At 48.5% G+C, this 20,595-nt stretch overlaps 2 protein-coding genes across 4 annotated transcripts; both read right to left on the minus strand.

Moving 5' to 3' along the window:
- Positions 1 to 1,567: 1,567 nt before the first annotated feature.
- TMEM35B (transmembrane protein 35B) lies at positions 1,568 to 2,973 on the minus strand. The gene is made up of 3 exons (XM_082296573.1): positions 2,860 to 2,973; positions 2,134 to 2,314; positions 1,568 to 2,043 (listed from the first exon to the last, which is right to left on the minus strand). Exons 1-3 carry the CDS (start codon positions 2,965 to 2,967, stop codon positions 1,913 to 1,915), a joined length of 420 nt encoding a protein of 139 aa, XP_082152699.1. The 5' UTR covers positions 2,968 to 2,973; the 3' UTR covers positions 1,568 to 1,912.
- Positions 2,974 to 5,405: 2,432 nt separating this feature from the next.
- SFPQ (splicing factor proline and glutamine rich) lies at positions 5,406 to 20,330 on the minus strand. Of its 3 annotated transcripts, XR_014227065.1 has the most exons (12): positions 19,622 to 20,330; positions 19,025 to 19,213; positions 18,629 to 18,930; positions 18,425 to 18,520; positions 16,935 to 17,131; positions 16,561 to 16,645; positions 16,146 to 16,263; positions 15,879 to 15,927; positions 15,677 to 15,798; positions 6,711 to 6,755; positions 6,343 to 6,417; positions 5,406 to 5,494 (listed from the first exon to the last, which is right to left on the minus strand). XR_014227065.1 is itself a non-coding variant. In XM_082296629.1 (11 exons), exons 1-10 carry the CDS (start codon positions 20,243 to 20,245, stop codon positions 6,735 to 6,737), a joined length of 1,803 nt encoding a protein of 600 aa, XP_082152755.1. In that variant the 5' UTR covers positions 20,246 to 20,330; the 3' UTR covers positions 5,505 to 6,417; positions 6,711 to 6,734. The 3 variants fall into 3 exon arrangements, 2 of the variants coding, with proteins under 2 accessions (XP_082152755.1, XP_082152754.1); XM_082296629.1 differs by lacking the exon at positions 5,406 to 5,494 and having other exon boundaries at positions 5,505 to 6,417; XM_082296628.1 differs by lacking the exons at positions 5,406 to 5,494; positions 6,343 to 6,417; positions 6,711 to 6,755 and adding an exon at positions 11,745 to 13,062.
- Positions 20,331 to 20,595: the final 265 nt, after the last annotated feature.

The raw sequence follows: 20,595 nt of genomic DNA on the forward strand, positions 1-20,595 counted from the left end.
ACCCACCCCAGCCCTCCCCCAGCACCCCAAACTCCCCACGGAGCCAGGCATGGGGAAGTCACCCACTGGCTCAGCGAGCTCCAGAATGGAGAGACCCAGGTATGGACAGGGGGTATAAGCACGGGGCCAGCATCCCCCCCTGCCCCCCAGTCCTGCACAGGCAGGTTTGCCTCTGGTCCTGGCCATGGAAAACCACGTTGTGCTGCAGTGGCTGTATCCAGGGCTGCAGTTATTTCACCTCCCATCACTGCCTGCCCACACCTCGCCAACGAAGGCACTGAGTCACCAGCCGGTGTTTTCCAGCACAGCAGGGCTGGATTTGGCACACACAGCAGCCAGCCCCGGGTTGAGGCAAGGAGAGCACAAGCTGCTGAGCCTGGGGAACCTCATTTGGACCCCAAAGGAGCCTCTGGATCCCTCAGTGGTCCCCTTTTCCTCCTCCTTCCCCATCGTTAGCACAGTGAATGCTCCATCTCACCCACACCGTGATTGTTACTTACCTTGCCGGGTCGGGCAGGAGCGGCTGTGTCCCCTCCGGCTGCTCCTCACTCTGATCCAGCCAGGCTGGGGACGGTTTTAAGTGCTGGGGGAGGCAGGGGCTGCCTGACGCCCACCCACCATCCCAAGCCCCCCTGTGTCTTAGTGCCTGTGGGACAGCAGCTGGAGTGGGGAGAGCACCTGTGTGTGTATGTAATGGGGGATTCCCTGCTGGAGCCACCCTAAGATCCCCTGCGCCGGCTGACGGGGCTGGGCACATGTAGGGGTGGCTGCTACTGGCCTGGCTGACCCCCCCGCGTGCCCCCAGCCACATCTAATACCGTTTCCCAGGCCCCTTTTCCCACCCACGCCTGGATGAAAGCAGCAGAGGGTCAAGTTTCTGCACCCGGCAGCTGGGGAGAAGAGGGATGCCCCAAAGGCATCAAAGCAGGAATCTGCCTCCTTCTGGCTATTTGTGCTTTTGTTGGCTTCAAAGCTGGTTTTAGGGGAAGCAGCCCTACAGGCCCAAACTCTGTGAGCATCTGACTCGCTGCTTTGTGTGGCCCTGCAATTTGTGTGTTCCTTTAGGACACTAAAGACATCACTCCAAGGTAATTCAGGTCCCACCGGGGGTACAGGGGTGTCTTACACCCCTTGCTGGTCCCAACAGCCAGACTCCCCACACAGCTATCCCAGACCCCTTGCCAGGAGATGCACCGGGTTCAGATGAACTGTGGTTCATCCTGTGTGTGCTGTGCCCATCTGGGGTGGCAGAGGGTGGCTCCCTGTGGGAGCAAGATCCACAAAAAGCACATGCCTGCCTGGGCACTCACTCCTGTCACTCCCTGGATGTGCAGCAAGGGGCCCGGCACATCGCTGGGCAGCTGTAGGTGCCCGAGGGATCCCACCTCAGATGGGCTCTCCCCGCTGTCCATCCACCTCTGTGCCAGCTCCCGTGCCAGCTCCCACAGGTCCCCAGGCCTTGCCTCCAGGCGCTGTCCCCAGGGACCGGCTCCTCCAGCCCCAGGACATCCCCTTAGCCCCTGAGCCTTAGTGTGGGGGGGAGGCAGACATAAACAGGGAGGCAAAACGTGAAAAACAAGAGGTTTTATTCCAAAATTTGAAAGCCCCCGAGAGAGCAGAGCCAGCCCCTGCTCAGTGTGGCCAAACACTGGGAAGAGCTGGACACCTTCTGTGAGCTGAGCAATGGAGCTGCCGGAGCAGTGCCACAGCAGTGCCACAGTGGTGCCATGGCCACCATCCCACAGCACTGGCCCAGGTCCCGCAGTGTGGGGAGAACCAGCACCAGACTCACTGGCAGAGGCAGTAGAGTGTCTCAGCAGCAAGTTACCCTGCAGGATGCGATGCCGTCCCTGAAAATACCATAAAGGCATTGCTTCCCACCGGCTGAGCCATCTGTCCTTCCCACCTCTGGTCACTCGAACTTGGGCCGAGGGGTGGCCGGGTACCCACGGATGTTGAGCAGCAGGAGGAGGCCGAGGCAGAGGGTGGCTGGGGCACACATGGCCAGTGGCTCCCGCAGCGCCAGCAGCGTGTAGATGGCACCTGGGCAGGGAGCAGAGAGTGGGAATGGGGGTCCCTGGCTGACGGTGTCCCAAGACACCACAAAGGGCAGTGGGCGCTGCTGGCTCTCACCAATCATGACGACGCTGAGGATGAAGTTGCTGATCTCCTGCAGCAGCTGGGGCCCAAATGCCAGTAGCAGCCCGGCCGTCACCTCCACCCAGCCCACGGCTGCCAGGTACCCGCCCGGCTCCGGCACAAACCCCAACTCCTTCAGGGGAAACACTTTGGCGAAGCGCACAAACTCCGACGCCTGAGAAGGGTGGGAGGGGAGCAAGGCAGCCTTGAGCCTGGGGCTGGGGGAATACAGCCCCTCCAGTGGGTCTGCTCTACCCTGCCCTGTCAGGGGGATCAGCTCTGCACCCTAAATAACTCAACCCCATACCCCAAGGAGATCAGCCCTGCACCCTAAAGTGCTTGGCCCTGCAGCCCAACATCCCAACCTGCCCATTCCCCCTCAGGGGGATCAGCCCTGCGTTCCAAGGGACTCTGGCTGAGTTACAAGTAAGGGCTCAGCCCCCTACCCCAAAGTGCTGCACCCTGAACTCCTGTACTCTCAACCTGCTCATTCTCACTCAAGGCTCAGCCCCGCACCACATCAGGGTCAGCCCTGCACGTTTCCCCCGGAGCTCAACCCTGCACCCCGAGGGCCTCAACCCTGCACCCCAACCTGTTCCTTTCCCCCGGAGCTCAACCCTGCACGCCAAAGTGCCCTTTGCACCGCTGCCCCCAACCTGCTCATTCCCCCCGGCTCGGCCCTGCGGCCCCCGAGCCCACCCAGCCCGCGGCCTCGCTCACCATGTGCCGGTGCAGGTCGGCCGAGAGCCAGTCCGACACCTTCAGGGCGCCCGTGAGGAAGAAGAAGAGCCCAAGCAGGACACGGAGGGCGGTAAAGGCCGCCGCCATGGCGGGACGGGCGGGCCCGAGGGCGGAGCGGGGCGGAGCGACCCGGCCCCGCTTCCAGCCCGGCCCGGACCCGCTCCCAGCCCTGTCCGACCCCGCTCCCAGCCCTGTCCGACCCCGTTCCCAGCCCAGCACGGCCCGGCCCCGCTCCCAGCCCGACCCGGCCCCCTAGCCCGACCCGGCCCCGTTCCCAGCCCGGCCCGGCCCCGCTCCCTAGCCCGACCCGGCCCCGCTCCCAGCCCGGTCCGACCCCGTTCCCAGCCCGGCCCGGCCCCGCTCCCAGCCCGGTCCCGCTCCCAGCCCGGCCCGGCTCCCAGCCCGGTCCGGCCCCGCTCCGTGACCGGCTCAGCCAGGTCCCTCTCCCAGCCAGGTCCCGCTCCCAGCCCGGCCCTGCTCCCAGCCCTGTCCCTGCCCGATTCAGCCCGGCCCCGCACGGACAGGGACCCCCTAGCCCTTGGGTGCTGCCGGGGCAGGGGGTGCTCAGATGTGCAGCGTCACCCCCCAGGCTGTGACACATCCCCGCCAGCAGCACCATCCTCCCACCAAAACAGAACTGGAGGAAAAAGGGGAGCCCCCACGTCCCCGCAACAAGTCCCACAGCTGGGGCTTCGTGGCCTCTCTGAGCAGGTGTGGACCATGGCAACACCGGCTGGCTTGGAGCGCGAGGGGCTGCAGGGAGCACAGATCAAGCAGGGTACAGGCAGTGCTGGCCACAGCTCTAGGGAGCAGGCAGGAGCAGATTGAGGAGGCAGCAGCAGCGAGGATGCTCTGGCCCCAGGGAGGCCGCTTTGGGGTCACGGAGGCAGCCGCGCTCCCCAGGCCTCTGCGTCACCGCCTGCGCTGCTCAGCCACCGGCACACGCCGAGCCTCCCAGGAAAGGCAGCCCGGGATTGGCGAGAGCCAGGCCCGGGGGAGCCGCAGGCGCTGACGTTTGTGCAATTCAAGTGGAAATATTTTTTTAATGCCAATAAAGCATGAGAGCCCGAAGTGTTTTCCAGGCACGAGGAAGCACAGAGAGCACGGTCAGCTGGACCTGCACCGACCCCAGCTCAGCCACCACCTTGCAGGGGCTACCACAGGCACTGGTTGGACATGGCCCAGGGACAGTGACATTATTTTTACTCCTGGCAGCACTGATTCTTCAGCTGCTCACCATGATCTGGAGCTCGGGTTGGCACACCATGGAATGACAGAAAGCAAGGGGCCAGGGCAGGCTCCAGGCCTTCATGGCTTGGAAAGCTCCTTGGTTGAAAATCAATTAAAAAATAAAGATCAAACCCTGAAAAAGGGATTGCAGCAGCTCAGTGTACATGCAAGGCTGTGGCATCAGGGCATTGTTCAAGCATACCTGGTCTCAGCCTCTGATTTTTTATTGATTACAGAAGCTACTTAATGAACTATTTGGTAGAAGAAGGTGTCAGCCTCACCAGCCAGAGGACACCCCAGGTGACGGTAACAGCCAGGGAAAACCCATCCCAACCCTACAGAACACAGGCTGTGGTTTGCTCACAGAAGGGAGTTCAGGAGGTGAAGTTCAGCAAATGGAATGCCGGAACAGTTTCACACAGGAAGCAGCCAGTGCTGCAACAGTGGAAATGAGGACAAGCTAATAGAAAGCAACAGAATCTGAAGAAAAAAGGCTGCACGAGCTGCAGTAGCTGTGGAGACAAAGACACTGAACCCCAGTCCCTGCAGGGTGACTACTGAGGAGCCACAAACCTCACTGAAGCCTTTGGAGGATCCAGACAATGCCATGAAGTAATGAAGTCATCAAATCAGTGGAACACCTCAGATTGCCTGCACCCAGCACCTGATTGCCTGAGAGAGAACAGCAGCAGCTCCTAGTGCACCAACCCCTCCCTCCCACGAGCACTCTCAGGCATTCATACCTCTCTCAAGCATTTCATACCACTTTGCCAGATGAAATTGAACATATTTTCATGTTTCTGATCTGGCAAAGCAGGTCCCACCCAAATGTTCATGACTCTTCATGCCACTGCAGGAGGAAACCCTGCCAAAATAAGCAGAGCCACCACTGGTGTATTTCAACATATTAAACAACTTGATATTTAAACAAAGGATTGTATTTAATGAATGACAGCATGAACCACGTATGTACACAGTGCAGCTGCCAAAGCATCAAGCGAAGCAACATGAACCATGGCAATTTGTGCTGCAAGAGCTAAACCCAGCACTGCTCTGGCTTCTAGAGAACTCTTAACTCTTGGCATCTCAGGCTAAATTACTGCAGTCATCACCAAGAAAGCTATTAAAAACCAACCAGGTACCGGTAAACATTTGGAATTCTATGATACAAAACTATGTAACACAAAATGGGAGTAAGGAACGAGTGAAATTTCCAGAAATTCCTGTTTCTCAGACCCAGCCATACCACTCCACACTGACAGACTGCTTACTCACTGAATACCCTCCGTAATAAAACAGAAGTCATTTATAAAAATATTTAAGTATTTTATTTTTAAGAGCTGTATGTTCCTGGTTCCTCTTCATTGCACTCAGACTTCTTTTTCTGCAAGCGCAAAGCACATAATTAGAAAGACTGCAAAAGACAGAAAACAGCAGGAACTACATGACATGGAATCACCATTCAGAACCACAGGCCATGCACCTGCCAAATATTCTCAAGTACTCGTATCAGATTTGAGATTAAATGAACATAATTCATGTACTTCTAAGATCAGAAATGGCTTTGTGTGTTTTTCTACCCCAGAGCAAGGAGCAGCAGTGACAAACCACACAGGATTCAATAGGAATTCACCAAATGAATCCCACTGGCTTCACACCTTATAGGTCTACTGTTACTTACCTGTGATACCTGAATTAAGGTACTCAGCATGTTGCTCCTCAAACAAGATTTTAAATGTTTGAAGTTTCCCTTTGTAGTTTAGTGGCAAATTAGAGGGAAAATGTCATTAATTCCAGCTCTGCAAGTTGGTTTATTTCCCTGAACTGCTATTTGCTGTGCTTCTGTACATGCTGATTTATACACTAGGTTATTTTTTAAATTCAATGTTAAAGTATTTCAGCAAAACAGCTTTTTAACAAGGTTTAGTTGAATTAACATCTGAGAAGCAGCTGATCTATTCTCCTTTTTCCACGCTGACAATCACCAACTGCAGCCTGAGTGCAGGACTGGTCATTTCTTGTTTGACCACCTGCAGCACACAAAGGACAGAATTTATTTGCTGCTGCAGGGCTGAAAAGCCTCGGACAACGGTTACATTTTGGCTCTACAAAAGCAAGATTCGGAAACTTTATATAAAATTAATCACACATTTCAGGCAGGAATTACATAACCCAACACAGGGTGATGGGCTACCAAGCCCTCACAGCAGCGTAAGGACACCAACTACTTACTTGTCCACCTGTTCCCTTGGTCCCTTCCACACACCACTGGGCACCGTGCTGATGTGCTCATGTTCGACTCCTCAACTGGAAAAACATTCCCAAGTTACTATACCCACAGTGATTGTGAAATCTTTTGTACAAACCCACGTCTAAAAAGATATTTTTAGCCGCTGCTGTCAAGGTATCAAGCCCAGATGGAGTCACAGTGCTCAAGCCCACAGCATGACGTTAGGGACCATGTTCTACCCTACACGTTTAATGTATTCACTCATCCCAACTTCTCAGTATTCCCCAATTCAAAGGTACTCAGTGACTGAACACCAAGTGCCCAGAAACCTTTATGATTTCATCCATCCAGGACAAAAAGCAATACTTACTTCCCATGGATGAGCACTCTGGTGTCACTCAGCTTTCATCTTCACCTAAAGGATAACAACTGAAGTTATTAGAGTCATACACAGCAAATTGTGACCATTTCAAAACTAACTTAAAAATAAGGTTTTAACATACATGGACTGATTAGTTATGAGGGGGAACTTATCAATTATTCCAAACTATTACGTGGAAGAATAAGGGGCAGAAATAGGCTAGCCTAAATACTCATCAAGAGCTGAAGAAATATACAGGCAGCTGCCTGAAGAACTGCACCCTGAGCACAAACCATAACCCCGGTCTGAGCACAGTGAGGTTTGATTGCAGCCAGAGGTATACTATCCCTTATGTGAAGGCATTAATTTTGTCAGCTACTTTAACTCTATGACCCTACTTGTCTCCTGTAGCAATGGCCCCTCTCTTCCCCTTCCTGGGGGAGTGCAGTGGCCCTGGCCTCTTGGAGCCCTCGTGTTCTGTAGTCCTACAAGTGCTTCAGAAGCCAAAGGCAGACACTAGAGGTTGGCACTGTCACTGCTTTTATCCTCAGCAAGGTTCTTCCCTCCTCAAGACCCCCCTTTACTATATAGTTGAGGGCAGCCTGCAATGGTGGGAGCTGGGGATGTGGTGCAAGGCTCTGCACAGCTCCAGTTGGGAGGCAGATCCCACCATGGGCACAGTATGATCTGACCAGGCAGGGACAGCTTCAGGCTTTAGTCTCCAACCCACCACCTGGGTTTCCTCACGGCCCTCGGGAGCAGGAGAGTTATGCACGTTTTCTCTGCCATAGCAACAAACACCATGCATAAGGGATACTATATCTTTGTGCATCCTTTGAAAACTGCAGATTCCCTGCTAGCCACACTCCTCCCCAGCCCTCCCCAGTTAGCTCTTCAGTACTGGTGTTCAGAAGCAACATTTATAGAGATGGGGTGTTCACAGATCACTGCGGGATTGCACAGCCAAGTCCTAACATGTCAATCATTACCTAGCAGCAATGACACAGGTGGGAGAAGGCCAATCCTCCCTTTTTTCCTTTTCCAGGCAGCAGCTATTTAACAGCCCCACTAGCTGGTATGGAGAGTGAAAAAATCTGAAGCTAATTAGCTGATTCCAAAACTTGCTGGTAGTGGAAGAAGCCAAGTGATTCCCCAGAGCAGCATACTTGGATGCATCCTTCCCAACATGCTCAGCCTCATTGAATATAATGGAACAGAACACTGGCCTTCCTGATCATGTCACTGCAGCTGGCAATGATTAACAGAGACATGCAACCCCATTACTGCTCCAGTCCTAGAACTACTCACAGGCCTCAGTGTTTAGCTATGGGGAGAACTGCAAGCAAATCAACACTTTGTATGCTTAATGTTACAATAAAGCCCCATCCACGCTGTGCTGTGCTCTCCTGCCAGCACCAGGCTCTGCTCGGAGGGCCTAGCAGTACGCAGATGTATTCTGACACCACACTTCTGAGCTTCAGGTAAGCTTTTGAGAAAAAGTGTATTTCACACACAGATAAAACCAAGATGAAACACAATGCAAGCACTTGAATGTCATTTCTTGTACCCACTTATTACAGACTGACTTAGAGCAGACATGACTAAGTTTGCTACCACACCAAGTTTCATTACTGCAGCCAGAGCTGGTCTGAGTCCCATGGTTCAGTCACAAATTGCTTGCTCCAAGAGTGTCAAAAACCTGCTTAGTTCAAGTACGTAGAATGAGGCAGATGAGCCAATAACCCCTTCATGACATTCCTGCAAGTCAAGTATCCAGAACACACTGGAAAAACTTGAGTCAGATCTTGAGCAATGGTTTAAGATCACTAATTCAGTTTTGCTACCTGACAGCACACTGGCTGCCAGCAGGTTTGCTACTGGATCCCAGTCCCAGGTAAGGATGAGCCATCACAAAATGGATTTAAGTCACAGGTAAAGGTAAACCATCATCAAAAGCCAAACTGACTTTGTGACAAGGTGTCACTCTGTGACCAGCTGGCATGGGCTACACTCGCTGTGGTGTAACCAAAGACTTGTTGACATTATCTTATGGTGCAGCTGCTACTTCAAGGGTTCAATGGAACATGGAACAGTGGCTACAGCAGAGGGCAAGGTTGTCCAGCAGATCCCTGTTCACCAGCGAGAGTCCTGCCTGGAAGGTAACAAAGAAGGGTCCAGAAGTGACAGTAACACCAGAAACGAGTATGCAAAGCAGAACTTTGCAGAACAAGGGAAAACACATTACAACACCTGTGAAATAAACTGAGTATCAGACAAGAGCCAGATCATTTGCTGGAACAAGGGACCTTGAAATTCAGGTTCAAGAGCTAATGCAAAAGAGCTGGAGATCAGCACATCTGGATGTCTGGCAACGTAAGCATGTTAATCCTGGAACACTATAGTCAGGAGTTCTAGTAATGAAGAGTTTAGAATTACATCCCAAGACTGATGAAAAATGAAATTGTACATTACACTACCAAGATGACTATACAAGGCAGAAGTACAGAATCTCATCGCTGTCAATTAAAGCAGAGGAATGTATCAGGCTTGTCAATCAAAGGTTAAAATAAAGACTACTGCAATGTCCAATAAACTTTATGAAACTCACAGGGATATTCAATCAAGCACTCATTTACATCCTCAAAAGTATCCTGGATCAGTCTCAGAGCTGCTTGTACCAGTAGTTTGAGGTGACTCTTACATAGCACACACAAGGCAAGAGCAGTGGTTACTGACATATTCCCACCAAGCCAAGACTCTACACAGGGATGAGCTGCAGATGGGTCACTTCATCACTACAGAGAAGTTTAAACGTGTTCTTTTCTAGGCACTTGAGAGCACCTTGTCAACTAGTCAAGTGAGTTTAAGATCACATTCGCTTTTCCCCACAGTGCTCATTTAAGAATATCTTTGTTACATCGGAACTAAGAAAAATCCACCCAAGCCAAGTCGTATGTACAGAGGAATCGGGTCTGGAAATCCTCATCTAAGAACCACAGTAAGTTACTTGTTGTCTCTGAATGAGACAAAAGCTTAAAACCGAAAACCACGCAGCTTTGATGCAAGCTCAGCATACAGGTATGGAGTGCTGCACTGTAATTCCACAGTCAGAAGTGTGATGTCAGAATACCCACAGTATCAGATTACATAGAAAGTCACCAAGTTATATTATATTGCTTGTTACCTACCTGTACGCAGTCGGCAATGAGAATCTTGGAGCAAGCAGGAATACTACATCCGGGTCCTAATGTCCATTGCCATTTGTGGTACTACGTTCCTCACAGTTATGAACTGCAGAAATGCTGGCTAAGTGCAGTTATGTAGCAGGCCACTAGTTTAAAGTGTAAATTGCAGTCTCAAACTCCAGCAAGAACTTGCTGCCACAGTAAATGGTTGCCAAGGAGAAGCCAAGAATTTGTCTACCACAAAAATACCACAAAATCTCAAAAGCATTTTCAGTTTCTCATCAGCTGTATAAATGATTAGTGTAATGTATCTACACCAGAAGGTAAGATTATTCTGTATTCATTTCTGAGAAAGTGTGAAGACATATGTGTAACGATACCAGTTTCTACTTGCTGCAGTTTTTAGAGCTCCAAGTGTCAAAATGGACTCAATTTTGATAAAACAAGCTAAATTGCAACAGCCAATGTCCTCCAAGTCCAGTACAAAAATGTTATGTGATCCAGACCATCCAAAAACAGGTCTGACCAGCAAAGAACTTTTCTGAAAGATTTTAAAAGATTCAATTATATAAATCTGAGTTTATGAAAAAAGTCCAAAACCTCATAGGAACAGATCAAAGGAACGTCACTTTCTCGCCTCCCACATTTAGTAACTTTTATCAGATTTTAAAGTTGACATGTTTGCCAGCTTTTAAGACACCATCTTTAAAAGGTCTTGAAAACAAGATGGCTAGGTCATCATATGCCTGTTTAGTACATGCAACTCAAAGCAGAACTTGTTTTAGAAATTCTGCTTATGCAGCTACAACAAAGCCAGATTTAACCAAACTTGCAGATGTTTTGAAAACCGCCAAATCTTTCAATGTATTTACTAATCATCGTTTTGCAGCTCAGCTATTTTAATACCTCGCAACAGTAGCTTACGTACAAAACAGGGGTACCCAAAGACAAGCTCTGTAAGGTACAAAGACAGCAGCATCCTTCACTCTTCCAAGTTACAGAACTACAAAAGAACATACTTTAGGATATGCACCAGCATCTCTTTTAATAAAGAATGACATGTAATCTGAAAAATAAACTGAAAAAATTAATTTAATGTTCACGTTCAGAATTCCCCACCTCGGACACCTTCACCTTTTGTGGGTGTCCCATGAACACCCTCCAGAAAAGATATTGTTTAAATCCGCTTCAATAATGCAAATTGCATCGATACTGCTCATTTGTAAACTATCCAATACAAGTAACTTCCAAATGCTTGGTCTGCAGTTTATGAACTGCCAATTTGGAATTTCCTCAAGAGCAATTCATTGCTGTAGCATGTTATCAACCCCCAAACTTTTCTGGGTAAACAAAAAGCATTCACCGAACAAGCTGAATCGCTCTTTAGTGAGCTTCACGTTCCAAGTCAGTGTTATCTGTATCAGCATTTCCCAACTTGCTATTCTGTCATTTAAGGGGTAACAGTACTTCAAGAGGGATCAGACATCTGTACCCTAAAACCCTGCAATCTGACACTTAAGTTTTAACCACAGGGAAAAATTTAGCAGAAAATTTAGAATTAGCCAATGATTAGCACAAGGAATGAAAGATATTGGGAAGATTAAAGCTATTCACAGAACTCCAATGGTTGGGGATCATGTGAAGGTACAGCCAAGCTAAGTTTACCTACTTTGTGCCAAGCAGGTTGATGTATCCTGCATTAACACCGAGGTATTTGACACTGGGAAGTCACGTTCCCAGCTTACCTGGCATATTGTAATAATAAGCAAAGCAACTACCTTACCAATGAGTCCAGAATGCTTTGAAATTCTTCTGGGGCTTAATAAAATGAACAGCAAACTAACGAATTCATCAGATCTTCTACAAAAAGAACCTTAAAGGGAGTTTATTTGCACTGTGTAGTATTAACTCTTAAAACTCCAGATTCAGATACTACTTTTGAAGCATTATCTCCAAACATCAATAATAAAAGAGCGATAACCATCATGCAAGCAAGCTGATTGCTGTATTTTACATACAGGATTTTAGGATTTGCCCACCAGCTACACGATTTAAGAATAGTTCCTGCAGTCCCCGTAATACAAATGATTGTATTCTGAACTAGGCAAATTAGTCCACTGTTAGCATGAGGACATAAGCAAGTTAACCTTAATCACTCGAGTAACACTTCTGGTCTTTTTGCCAAGCAATTTCAGGCAGGTGTACAATATGGAGCAAGGCCAGATCCTGTAATCTCAAGACAGCTTAAGAGCATATAAATATCACATTAACAATCCTTTAGTTAGGAAGTCAGCCAATACAAGGCATTCTATGAATTTATTTTAAAATAACCATTGCTAGTCTTCTGCTTAAAGTCTTTGAAAGATTCCAAGCAGTAACTGCCAGGGTGGTAAGTGCTACCATCCCACCACCCATAGCTAAAATATGGAATTCATTACTGCACTGCTTGCAGTGAAGCTTTAAATAATGTATCTTACAGCACTTGTAAGATTGCCATTTGCTTCCTTATTGCAGCACAATTACTGCTCAAAAAATCTGCACCTACTGCAAAGTTCGGCTACAATATAACCCAATCTTTGGCTAGAGAGGCACTATGGGAAGAGATCTCACTCTTCACTGCAGTTCCACACCCTGGTCTAGTCCGACCTCAGCTCGAGGCTCTCGGGTTACAGTGGCAGGTGTGGTATTTGGCCTCCTTTGTTTAACCACGACTGGCAAGAAGAGTTACTACATTTAGTTTTCTATTTATTTGAAGCACAGTAAAAAAAAGGTTGGTACACTTTGGGAATTCAGTGGCACAAGGTACACTGCCATCAAGTTAGGGACGTTATACATCAAAAAAACAGCTAAATTTGATTTTGAAACACTGCATTACATAATTAAATTGTACTCGCCCAAACAGACCACTTACAAATATTAGGTCAGTAAGTTTCTAACATCCATAAAAACGTAGCTTTCTTACTAAAATGCAAGAATTAAGAAGTCGGTGTCTAAACAAGACAGACAAAAACAAACTGGAATGAAACTACAGGTCACATCTAAAATCGGGGCTTTTTGTTTGGGGCTTCATATTCTTCTCTCCCTCTACCATATCCTGCTGGTGTTCCAGGCCCCATTCCTCTAGGACCCTGGCCACCCACGGGCCCCGCACCTCCCTGCCCAAAGCGTTCAGGACGCTATTGGAACAGAATTAACAGTTCATTATAAGTAGTTGATGTCCATGTGTGTTAAGTATATATTTTTAGAAGGTTCCGTAGTCAAGGTTCGTCGATACAATCACCATTGAGCCGATCCACAGGTACCGGGAACATAGAAAGGAAAAAAGGGTAATTTAAAAATTAGTTTATTGTAATACATGCCTTGAGGTATGTTCCCACTTGATGCATTCTCATACATCTGTTACAAAGAACAGATCCTCCCTGCAGTGCTAGAAATGTAAGCATTAGTGCAGATGTGAATTAACAACTTTTCCAAATGAGCTCTAGCAAAATTTTCAACCAAGTTAATGCAAATAGCTTGCAAACTTCTCACCTTTAGTGCAGTAAAAGCTCAGATTACATCACTGTCATTTCCAAATAAGCCTAATGAGAGAACGCAGCTCCGGTTGGCTGAAGCAGGAGCTGACATTCATCAAATGTAACAGAATGCCTACTCACCAGGACTGGCATGTGCTGTCTAGAGACCATGTGCTTTTCAAGATGGGGTTAAGACTACGGTCTGCTGACTAAACTGCAGAGGCCTTTGGCAGTACCAATACTCATTGTGAGCACTACTGCATTGCAAGAAGAAAAAAAAAAATGTGAAAAAAGCTACTGACCAGTGCTTTACCTAACCAACGCAACTGCTCGAGCAAAGACTGGCACTTGTTCAAACCCCACGTACTCCGGAGCTGCTGGTGCTGCATCAGATGCAAAACGTGTTCCAAGCACTCAGTGTTTCCAGTTAGAGCAATGCACAGAGGGTTGTGTGCATCCAGGCAGTATCTCCCTTCCCACCCCACCTTCACCACAAGCTCTTGGAAAATTCACAGCTTAACAGCATTGAAAGGTTTCACACCAAGGTGTAACAGCTAAGTTACTCTGCAATAAAGCAGAGACTTCGGGTCTATTTACTTGTACCTCTAGTTGCATGTACTTCATTCAGTTACTGTATTACTAGGTGTGATCAGCATTCAACCTACAGAACTTAAAGACATGATGAGGTCAAAGAGAGCTTTAAATTTTCATTTCAACCAAGGTTCCCACTACCGAGTCACAGAACAATGGTAGGTGGTTTGTTACAAAAAGTATCTGCAACTGAAAATGCACACTTCAGAGCTCCTGACTTCTGAAAGTCAGCACCCAAGAAAGGAGTTTCACAAATATTATTTAGGTTATTTCTGCATAATTCATGGCAGCTTCAGCTCATCTCCAGTTCTGTTTAAAGGTATCAGCCCAGGAACTGTGACAGCATTGTGTGGCAGAGATCTCCAGCCTAAGAAACTCTAGGCAGTTAACCCACCTCACTGTCACACCTTTTGACCAGATCACATTTCAGGTACTACACAAGTTCAACATGCACCTGTACCATGGTTTCCAGGAGAAATATGTACACAGTATGCACCACACACTGCCTAACTGCTCACAGGAAGCTCAGGAACTGCTTAGATATCAGTAATTATTGAGATACCTTAAGGCCAACAGCACTGTCTACTGAATCAATGATGCTCTCTGAAGTTACCATTCCAAAGATATGGTTCCCCAAAAAGATAAAACAGAAGATATCTGACAAGCTACTATGGTAGCTCAGCACATTAAGCCAGAGGCCTAAACCCGCCCAAAAATCATTTAGTTCAGCTTGTGCTACAAGTGTACACCCTTTCAGGAGGGTGAAAGCACACTGGTATCGCCACTTAAGCCAAGAGATTCCCATCCTGCCCATTAAGCACTTCTGTAATCTATATCCATGGTGCTTCAGTGTAGGAACACCAAGCAGGCTCCAAGCCCAGTCACACATGTAGTGTGCCAAAAATAGTACAGTTTGGAAACATACCTCGGAACAGGAGATACGCTGTAGCTTTAACAGGCTCTACCTTTGTGACATGCCCAACAGAGGAAAACAGATCAGGCTATCATTTCTTTGGGGGACAGGAACCACAAACGGCTACAGTCCAGGATAGCTGGAACATGCCTGAAGCTAAAAACCAGCATTTCTGCTCTTCTACAGCAACATCAGCACAGACTAAGGGATATGCTGTTTACCATTGATTACTTAAGTTAATCTGCTGCTTGAACAGACCTGAGCGCAGATTTTGGACTGAACAGCATACCCAGACCAACATGCATCCAGCCTACCTAGGCTTGGAAGGGCCAAAACAAACAGTGTTACACACTGGGAAGGAGAACAAAAAAAAAATCTCTCTTGTCCATCAATACAGAACATCAAATTACTGAAAAGCTACCGCATTAAGTATTTTGATGAAATTTGTCAGATTCTCTAGAATTCGTAAAAAATCCTTCCAAGCCTAACAGTGACGCAGAATTTCCAAAGTCCAATGAAGTCAGTTAATTGCAAATATGCTGAAGAGCACATTTGAATTCACTTACAAACAATTTTCTGAGTGTGTAAGCTACCATAAAGGTTATCAACTACTCTAGTGCTACACACTGCCACGCTGTCCTCTGTTAAACACCTGCTAAGAGAGTCAGCAGTTAACAGTGACATTTCCACAACCATCCGAACACTGGAGAACTCATTCCCAACCACAACAATTCCCTTGTGCTAAGCTAAAGCCACCACAGGATACGTTACCATGTCACTTCCCATCATAGAACCACTCATGGCTGCTTGGCCAACTCCTGGATTAGCTTCATAACCTATGCCGCCACCACCTCCCAGAGGTGGGAATTTCTGGGCTGCTGAAGCATAAGGATCTAAGAGAGAGAAATACATAATCATATTCTGACAATTTCTACGTTAGCCAAACGAAGTAATTACTTAAAAGATTCTTTACCTCCCATGTTCATTGTGGCAGCACCACCCATTCTCATGTCTCGCTCTCTCTGCATAGAAAAAACACCTTTTACCTTGGATAATCGACCACCAAAACCCAGACTTTTCAGGACACAAAGCACATGTACAGCCAACTACTGCCACTGCCCCCACACAAACACAGCGCAGTCGCCAACCCAAAGGAAGCAAAACACAGCGACCTTGAAAATACATCAACACAATTCCTGAACGTGGTAATGCATCCCAAACCCGCCATGATGTCACTTACTGGATCCATGTAACCCATTCTACTATAATTCTCTTCCCTCTGTCTTCTCATCTGCTCTTCCATCTCCCGCTGGCGGATCATCATCTCCTCCTCCCGCCGGCGACGCTCCTCCTCCTGCCTGGTCACCCCAAAGCAGACTGTTAAACCACGGGAGTGGAGCACATTGAACACATACCACCATCCCTTGCTCCAGCAATATAAAGGCACTAAATTATTACACATAAGCAAAAAAACCCATACTCTATGATGCTCAAACATTTGAGGAGAAACTTACATAGCAGTTCAATTTCGCAAACACAAACTGAAGCAGCAATGGTGTTTCTTGAAAAATAAAAACTTTCATACGTAAGTAATTGGGAAAAAAAAAACCACATAAATGTAACTTTGAATAAAATCCCATGAAAGCCAAACTAACCTCAGCTGAATTTCCTTGCGTTTCTGCATTTCCTGATTATGGAGTTCTTCCATACGCCTCAGCTCCTCCTGGCGCCTCATAAGGTCTGCAGGAATGAAGCCTTTGAGCAGCTTTTTCAAAAAATGTCACATTTTAATTATATCTGAATTAGATATGCCTCAGCTGCACTGTGGCAGAGAAGTACCTTCCAGTGTCATCACCGTTCTTACCAATATCCACTGATATAAATATCAAAAAACTACCAGTTCCTCTTTAACTCTGAAATTCTCAAGTTCACAGTCAGAAGTATAAACTTACTCACTAAACCATTAAACAGCCATATACTTAAGCTAGCATTTAAAGCAAAAAAATAGTAAGAATTCAGAACTAGTTACCTTGACGCAGGAGGTTTGCCTGATGCTCATGATAAGCATCTTCCATCTCACTTTCAAGTTTGTCCTTGGCATCTTTCATGTTTTTTGCCACCTGCTCTCTCTGCTGCTTTTCCATTTCATCTAAAGATTTCCATCTCTGGGAATATTCAAATTCAAAACTGCCAGGCTGAGCAAAACGGGGAGGAGTCTCTCTTTCCCTGCAGAAAGGAAGATGCTCAGAGTGGGCAATCCTGGAAGCTCAAGGTCAATACAAGATCACAAGCAAAATAACTGCATTATCAGGGAACATCAAGAGCACCCTGAAAATACCTGACAACCATGGGATAGGGAACTAGCTGTGATGGAAGTGCTGCATCTTACACACTGAGACAACAGCACTAGATACAAATAATTATCATGGCATATATGGAGACTTCTGCACTATCACATTCAAACATCTTCAGAGTGCTACTGCTTGTTTACCTCATTCTTAACTGTTTTTAGACACCTCACTGCTGACAATTCAGGTGCAAAAAATCCTTAAAAAAGACAGGCCTTTGCCTGAGCAGGCACAACCGAGGTGGGTTTTCCCAGTGCCAAAGCACTCTGTGTCAAAGGCAAGTAACAGCCTTTACTTTCACACAAATAGTTCTCAAAATGCCTGAGCACCAACAGTGTGTTTTATCATATAAAGAAACTGGAACTTAAAATTCAGTAATTAATGGAACAAAACAATCAAGTTCAAAAGCTTTCCTTACATTACCAATATAAAGTATTTTAACATTTTGAAATGCTGCATTAATCCACACTCCTCTCCAAGCTGCCTCTAAACTACTTAAAATTTTTGATCAAAGCAAGAATTTTGAACACTTTCTAGGCCAAACAAGACTAACTGGATCTCCCTTCCTGCACTCCCTTTTGTGATCTGGGAAAATAGAAAATTCCTACAACAAACAGATTTAATATACAGATTCTAACACAAACCTGCCGTTTCAGAAAAGATTGCTCTGTACCCTAATACTACTCTACAGTCTTTGCTCCTTTATGCCAGTAGTCAGCTCATAAGGCAAATCCACACACAACAAGTTTATACTAATCATGGAATGAGTTAAAATTTTACTTTATTTCTCATTTCAAACCATGAATGTAAATTTCCAAATTCCCAATGGGATCATCAACCCGAGACATGCCTTAAGGGAGATGACAGCTCTCAACAATAGCATGAAAGTTTAAGTCTGATTTTTCAAGTTTCTACATACACCAAAACCATCTGTCAAGATGTTACTTCTTTGTAATACAATGTAGAAAACTGCTTGTGTAACACTCAGTAAATACACTAAGCAAATCATTATGTTACTTTCAACTACGAACAAACAAAACCCCAAGAACTGGAAACAGAATCGAAAATCTAAATCCTGTTACTGAAAAATTTTCCATATTCCTCAGTGCCAGGGACAGTACTACTTAAAACATCACTGATACCCTCTTTATATAAAAATAAAGTGCCCTACTTTTGATACATCGGATTCTTCTGAGCAAGCTTTTCTGGAAGACCATCTTCATCATCCAGTTGTTCCAATGGCTCCACAATAACTGGCCTGGGAGTGCTGAAAAGAAAATACTCATTTACTCCTCTAAAAGCCTTTATTCTGAGAAACTAGAATCCTACAGTCTTTATTCAGCTTAAAACTAAAAAATCCTGGCGAAGTACTTACGTTGTCAACAAAAACACCCCCTCAGTACACCGTTCAAACGCTTTCCTTGCAGCTGGCTTTGATGCAAACTCAACAATGCCTTTTCCTGTTGATCTACCTCGATCATCTACAATCACAACAGCTCTTTCCACCGGACCAAACTGGGAAAAAGCTTCCTCGAGCAACTCGTTGGATACATAGGGGGAGAGGTTCCGCACCGACAGGGCAGCGGCGTGAGTGGCAAAGCGAACGCGGAGCTGCCGGCCCCTCATGGGGGTATCGTCCAACTCTGCCTTTGCGATTTCTGCAAGAGCTCTAGATTCCTGGGGAAAGTTCAAAACCCAGTTTTAGAAAACTAAGTTGTACATGACCACATCGCGAAAACGAAACGGAAGAACACACAACATGAATGCCTACCAGTTTAATGAATCCAAAGCCTTTCCCCTTGTTAATAAAAACCTCTCCCGGCTCCCCATATTTGGCAAACAGTCTTTTAAAGTCTTCGTCTGTGATATCAGCAGGCAAATTCCCAACAAACAACCGGCAGCGCTGTGTGTACGTCTTCTCCCCGGGTCGCCTCAGGAGAGAGAGGTTCGCTTTAAAACCCTACAAAGAATCACACCAGTTCGAGCCATCACTGGGTGCTGCACACCAAGCTGCGAGGAGCCCTGAGGAGCACCGGGAAATCCAAACCGCAGCCCCGGGACCGCCCGGGCACCGCGAAGAAATCCAAACCGCAGCCCCAGGACCGCCAGGGACACCGCGAGATCCAAATCATACTACCGTGCCACCGCGAGGGGCACCTCGAGGGAACCCAAACCGCAGCCCCGGGCAACGCGACGGAACCCAAACCGCAGCCCCGAGACCGCCCCGACACCAGGGACCGCTCGGGTCCCGCTGAGGCGCCGCCGCCTCTCCCCCGCTCCTCCCCTCAAGATGGCGGCGCGGGCGCGCGGAGCCGCCGCCATCTTGTGCCGGAGGCATGGGGGGTGGGGGGGGAGCGCCGTGACTCACCTCGTCCGACAGCTTCTCGCTCCTTTCTCCCGAGCCCGGCAGTGCCCCGAGGCTCTGCTGGCCCTGATGCTGCTGCCCACGGCCCCGCGGCTCCCCGCCCGGCCCGCCGCGGTGCCCCGGCCCGCCCTTGTGCGGCCCCTGCTGCGGGCCACCCGGCCCCTTGGGGCCGCCGCCGGGAGACTGTCCTTGTCCTTTCTTAGGGCCGCCGGCCGGTGTGGGGCTGGGGCTGGGCTTGGATTGCGGCTGCGGGCCGGAGGGAGACGAGGAGGGAGCCGAAACCGGCGGCTGCTGCTGTGGCTGCTGCCCCGCGGGAAGCGCAGAGGATGGAGGCGCTCCCGCCTGGCTGCCGGTGGGTCCCGCCGTGGTGGCGGACGCTGAAGAGGATGAAGAAGGTGGAGCAGGGGTGGACGTAGGCGGCTTCGGCGGTTCGGGCTTCGGGCCTCCTCCCGGCGGACCGCCTGGGCCTTGTGGGCCGCCCGCCATCGGGCCGCGGTTCTGTCCCATGCCCATGCCGGGCGGCGGCGAGCGGAAATCGTGGTTGGGGCCGCCGCGGCCGCCGCCGCCGCCGCGCCGGTGAAAGCCGCCGCCACCGCCGCCACGGCTACGGAAGCGATCCCGCGACATGGTGGAGCGGAGAGAGGAGGAGAGAGCTCCGGCCGCGGCGACTATTGCAGCTCAGCGCCCGCTGCGCAAAATGGCGGCGAGCTAGACGGCCTCGCCGCCGCCTTTGTCCGCCCTTAATATAGTGTCCCCGCCCCCGGAAGCCCCCTCCGACCCACCAGCCAACCACCGGCACCGGCGGAGGTTACTGACAGGCGAAGTCACCAATAGGGTGCCGCAAGTCCGCAAGCTCTTTGATCTCATTGGTAACGAGCCTGCCCTCTGTCCATTGGCGCGTTTGACCGCCGACGTTGGCACGGGACGGTCCGTTAACCCCCCGCATGCTGATTGGGCAGCTTGAGCGGCGGGAGGCG

This window comes from Coloeus monedula, assembly GCF_965178545.1.
Source record: "Coloeus monedula genome assembly, chromosome: 24".
Lineage (NCBI taxonomy): Eukaryota > Metazoa > Chordata > Aves > Passeriformes > Corvidae > Coloeus > Coloeus monedula.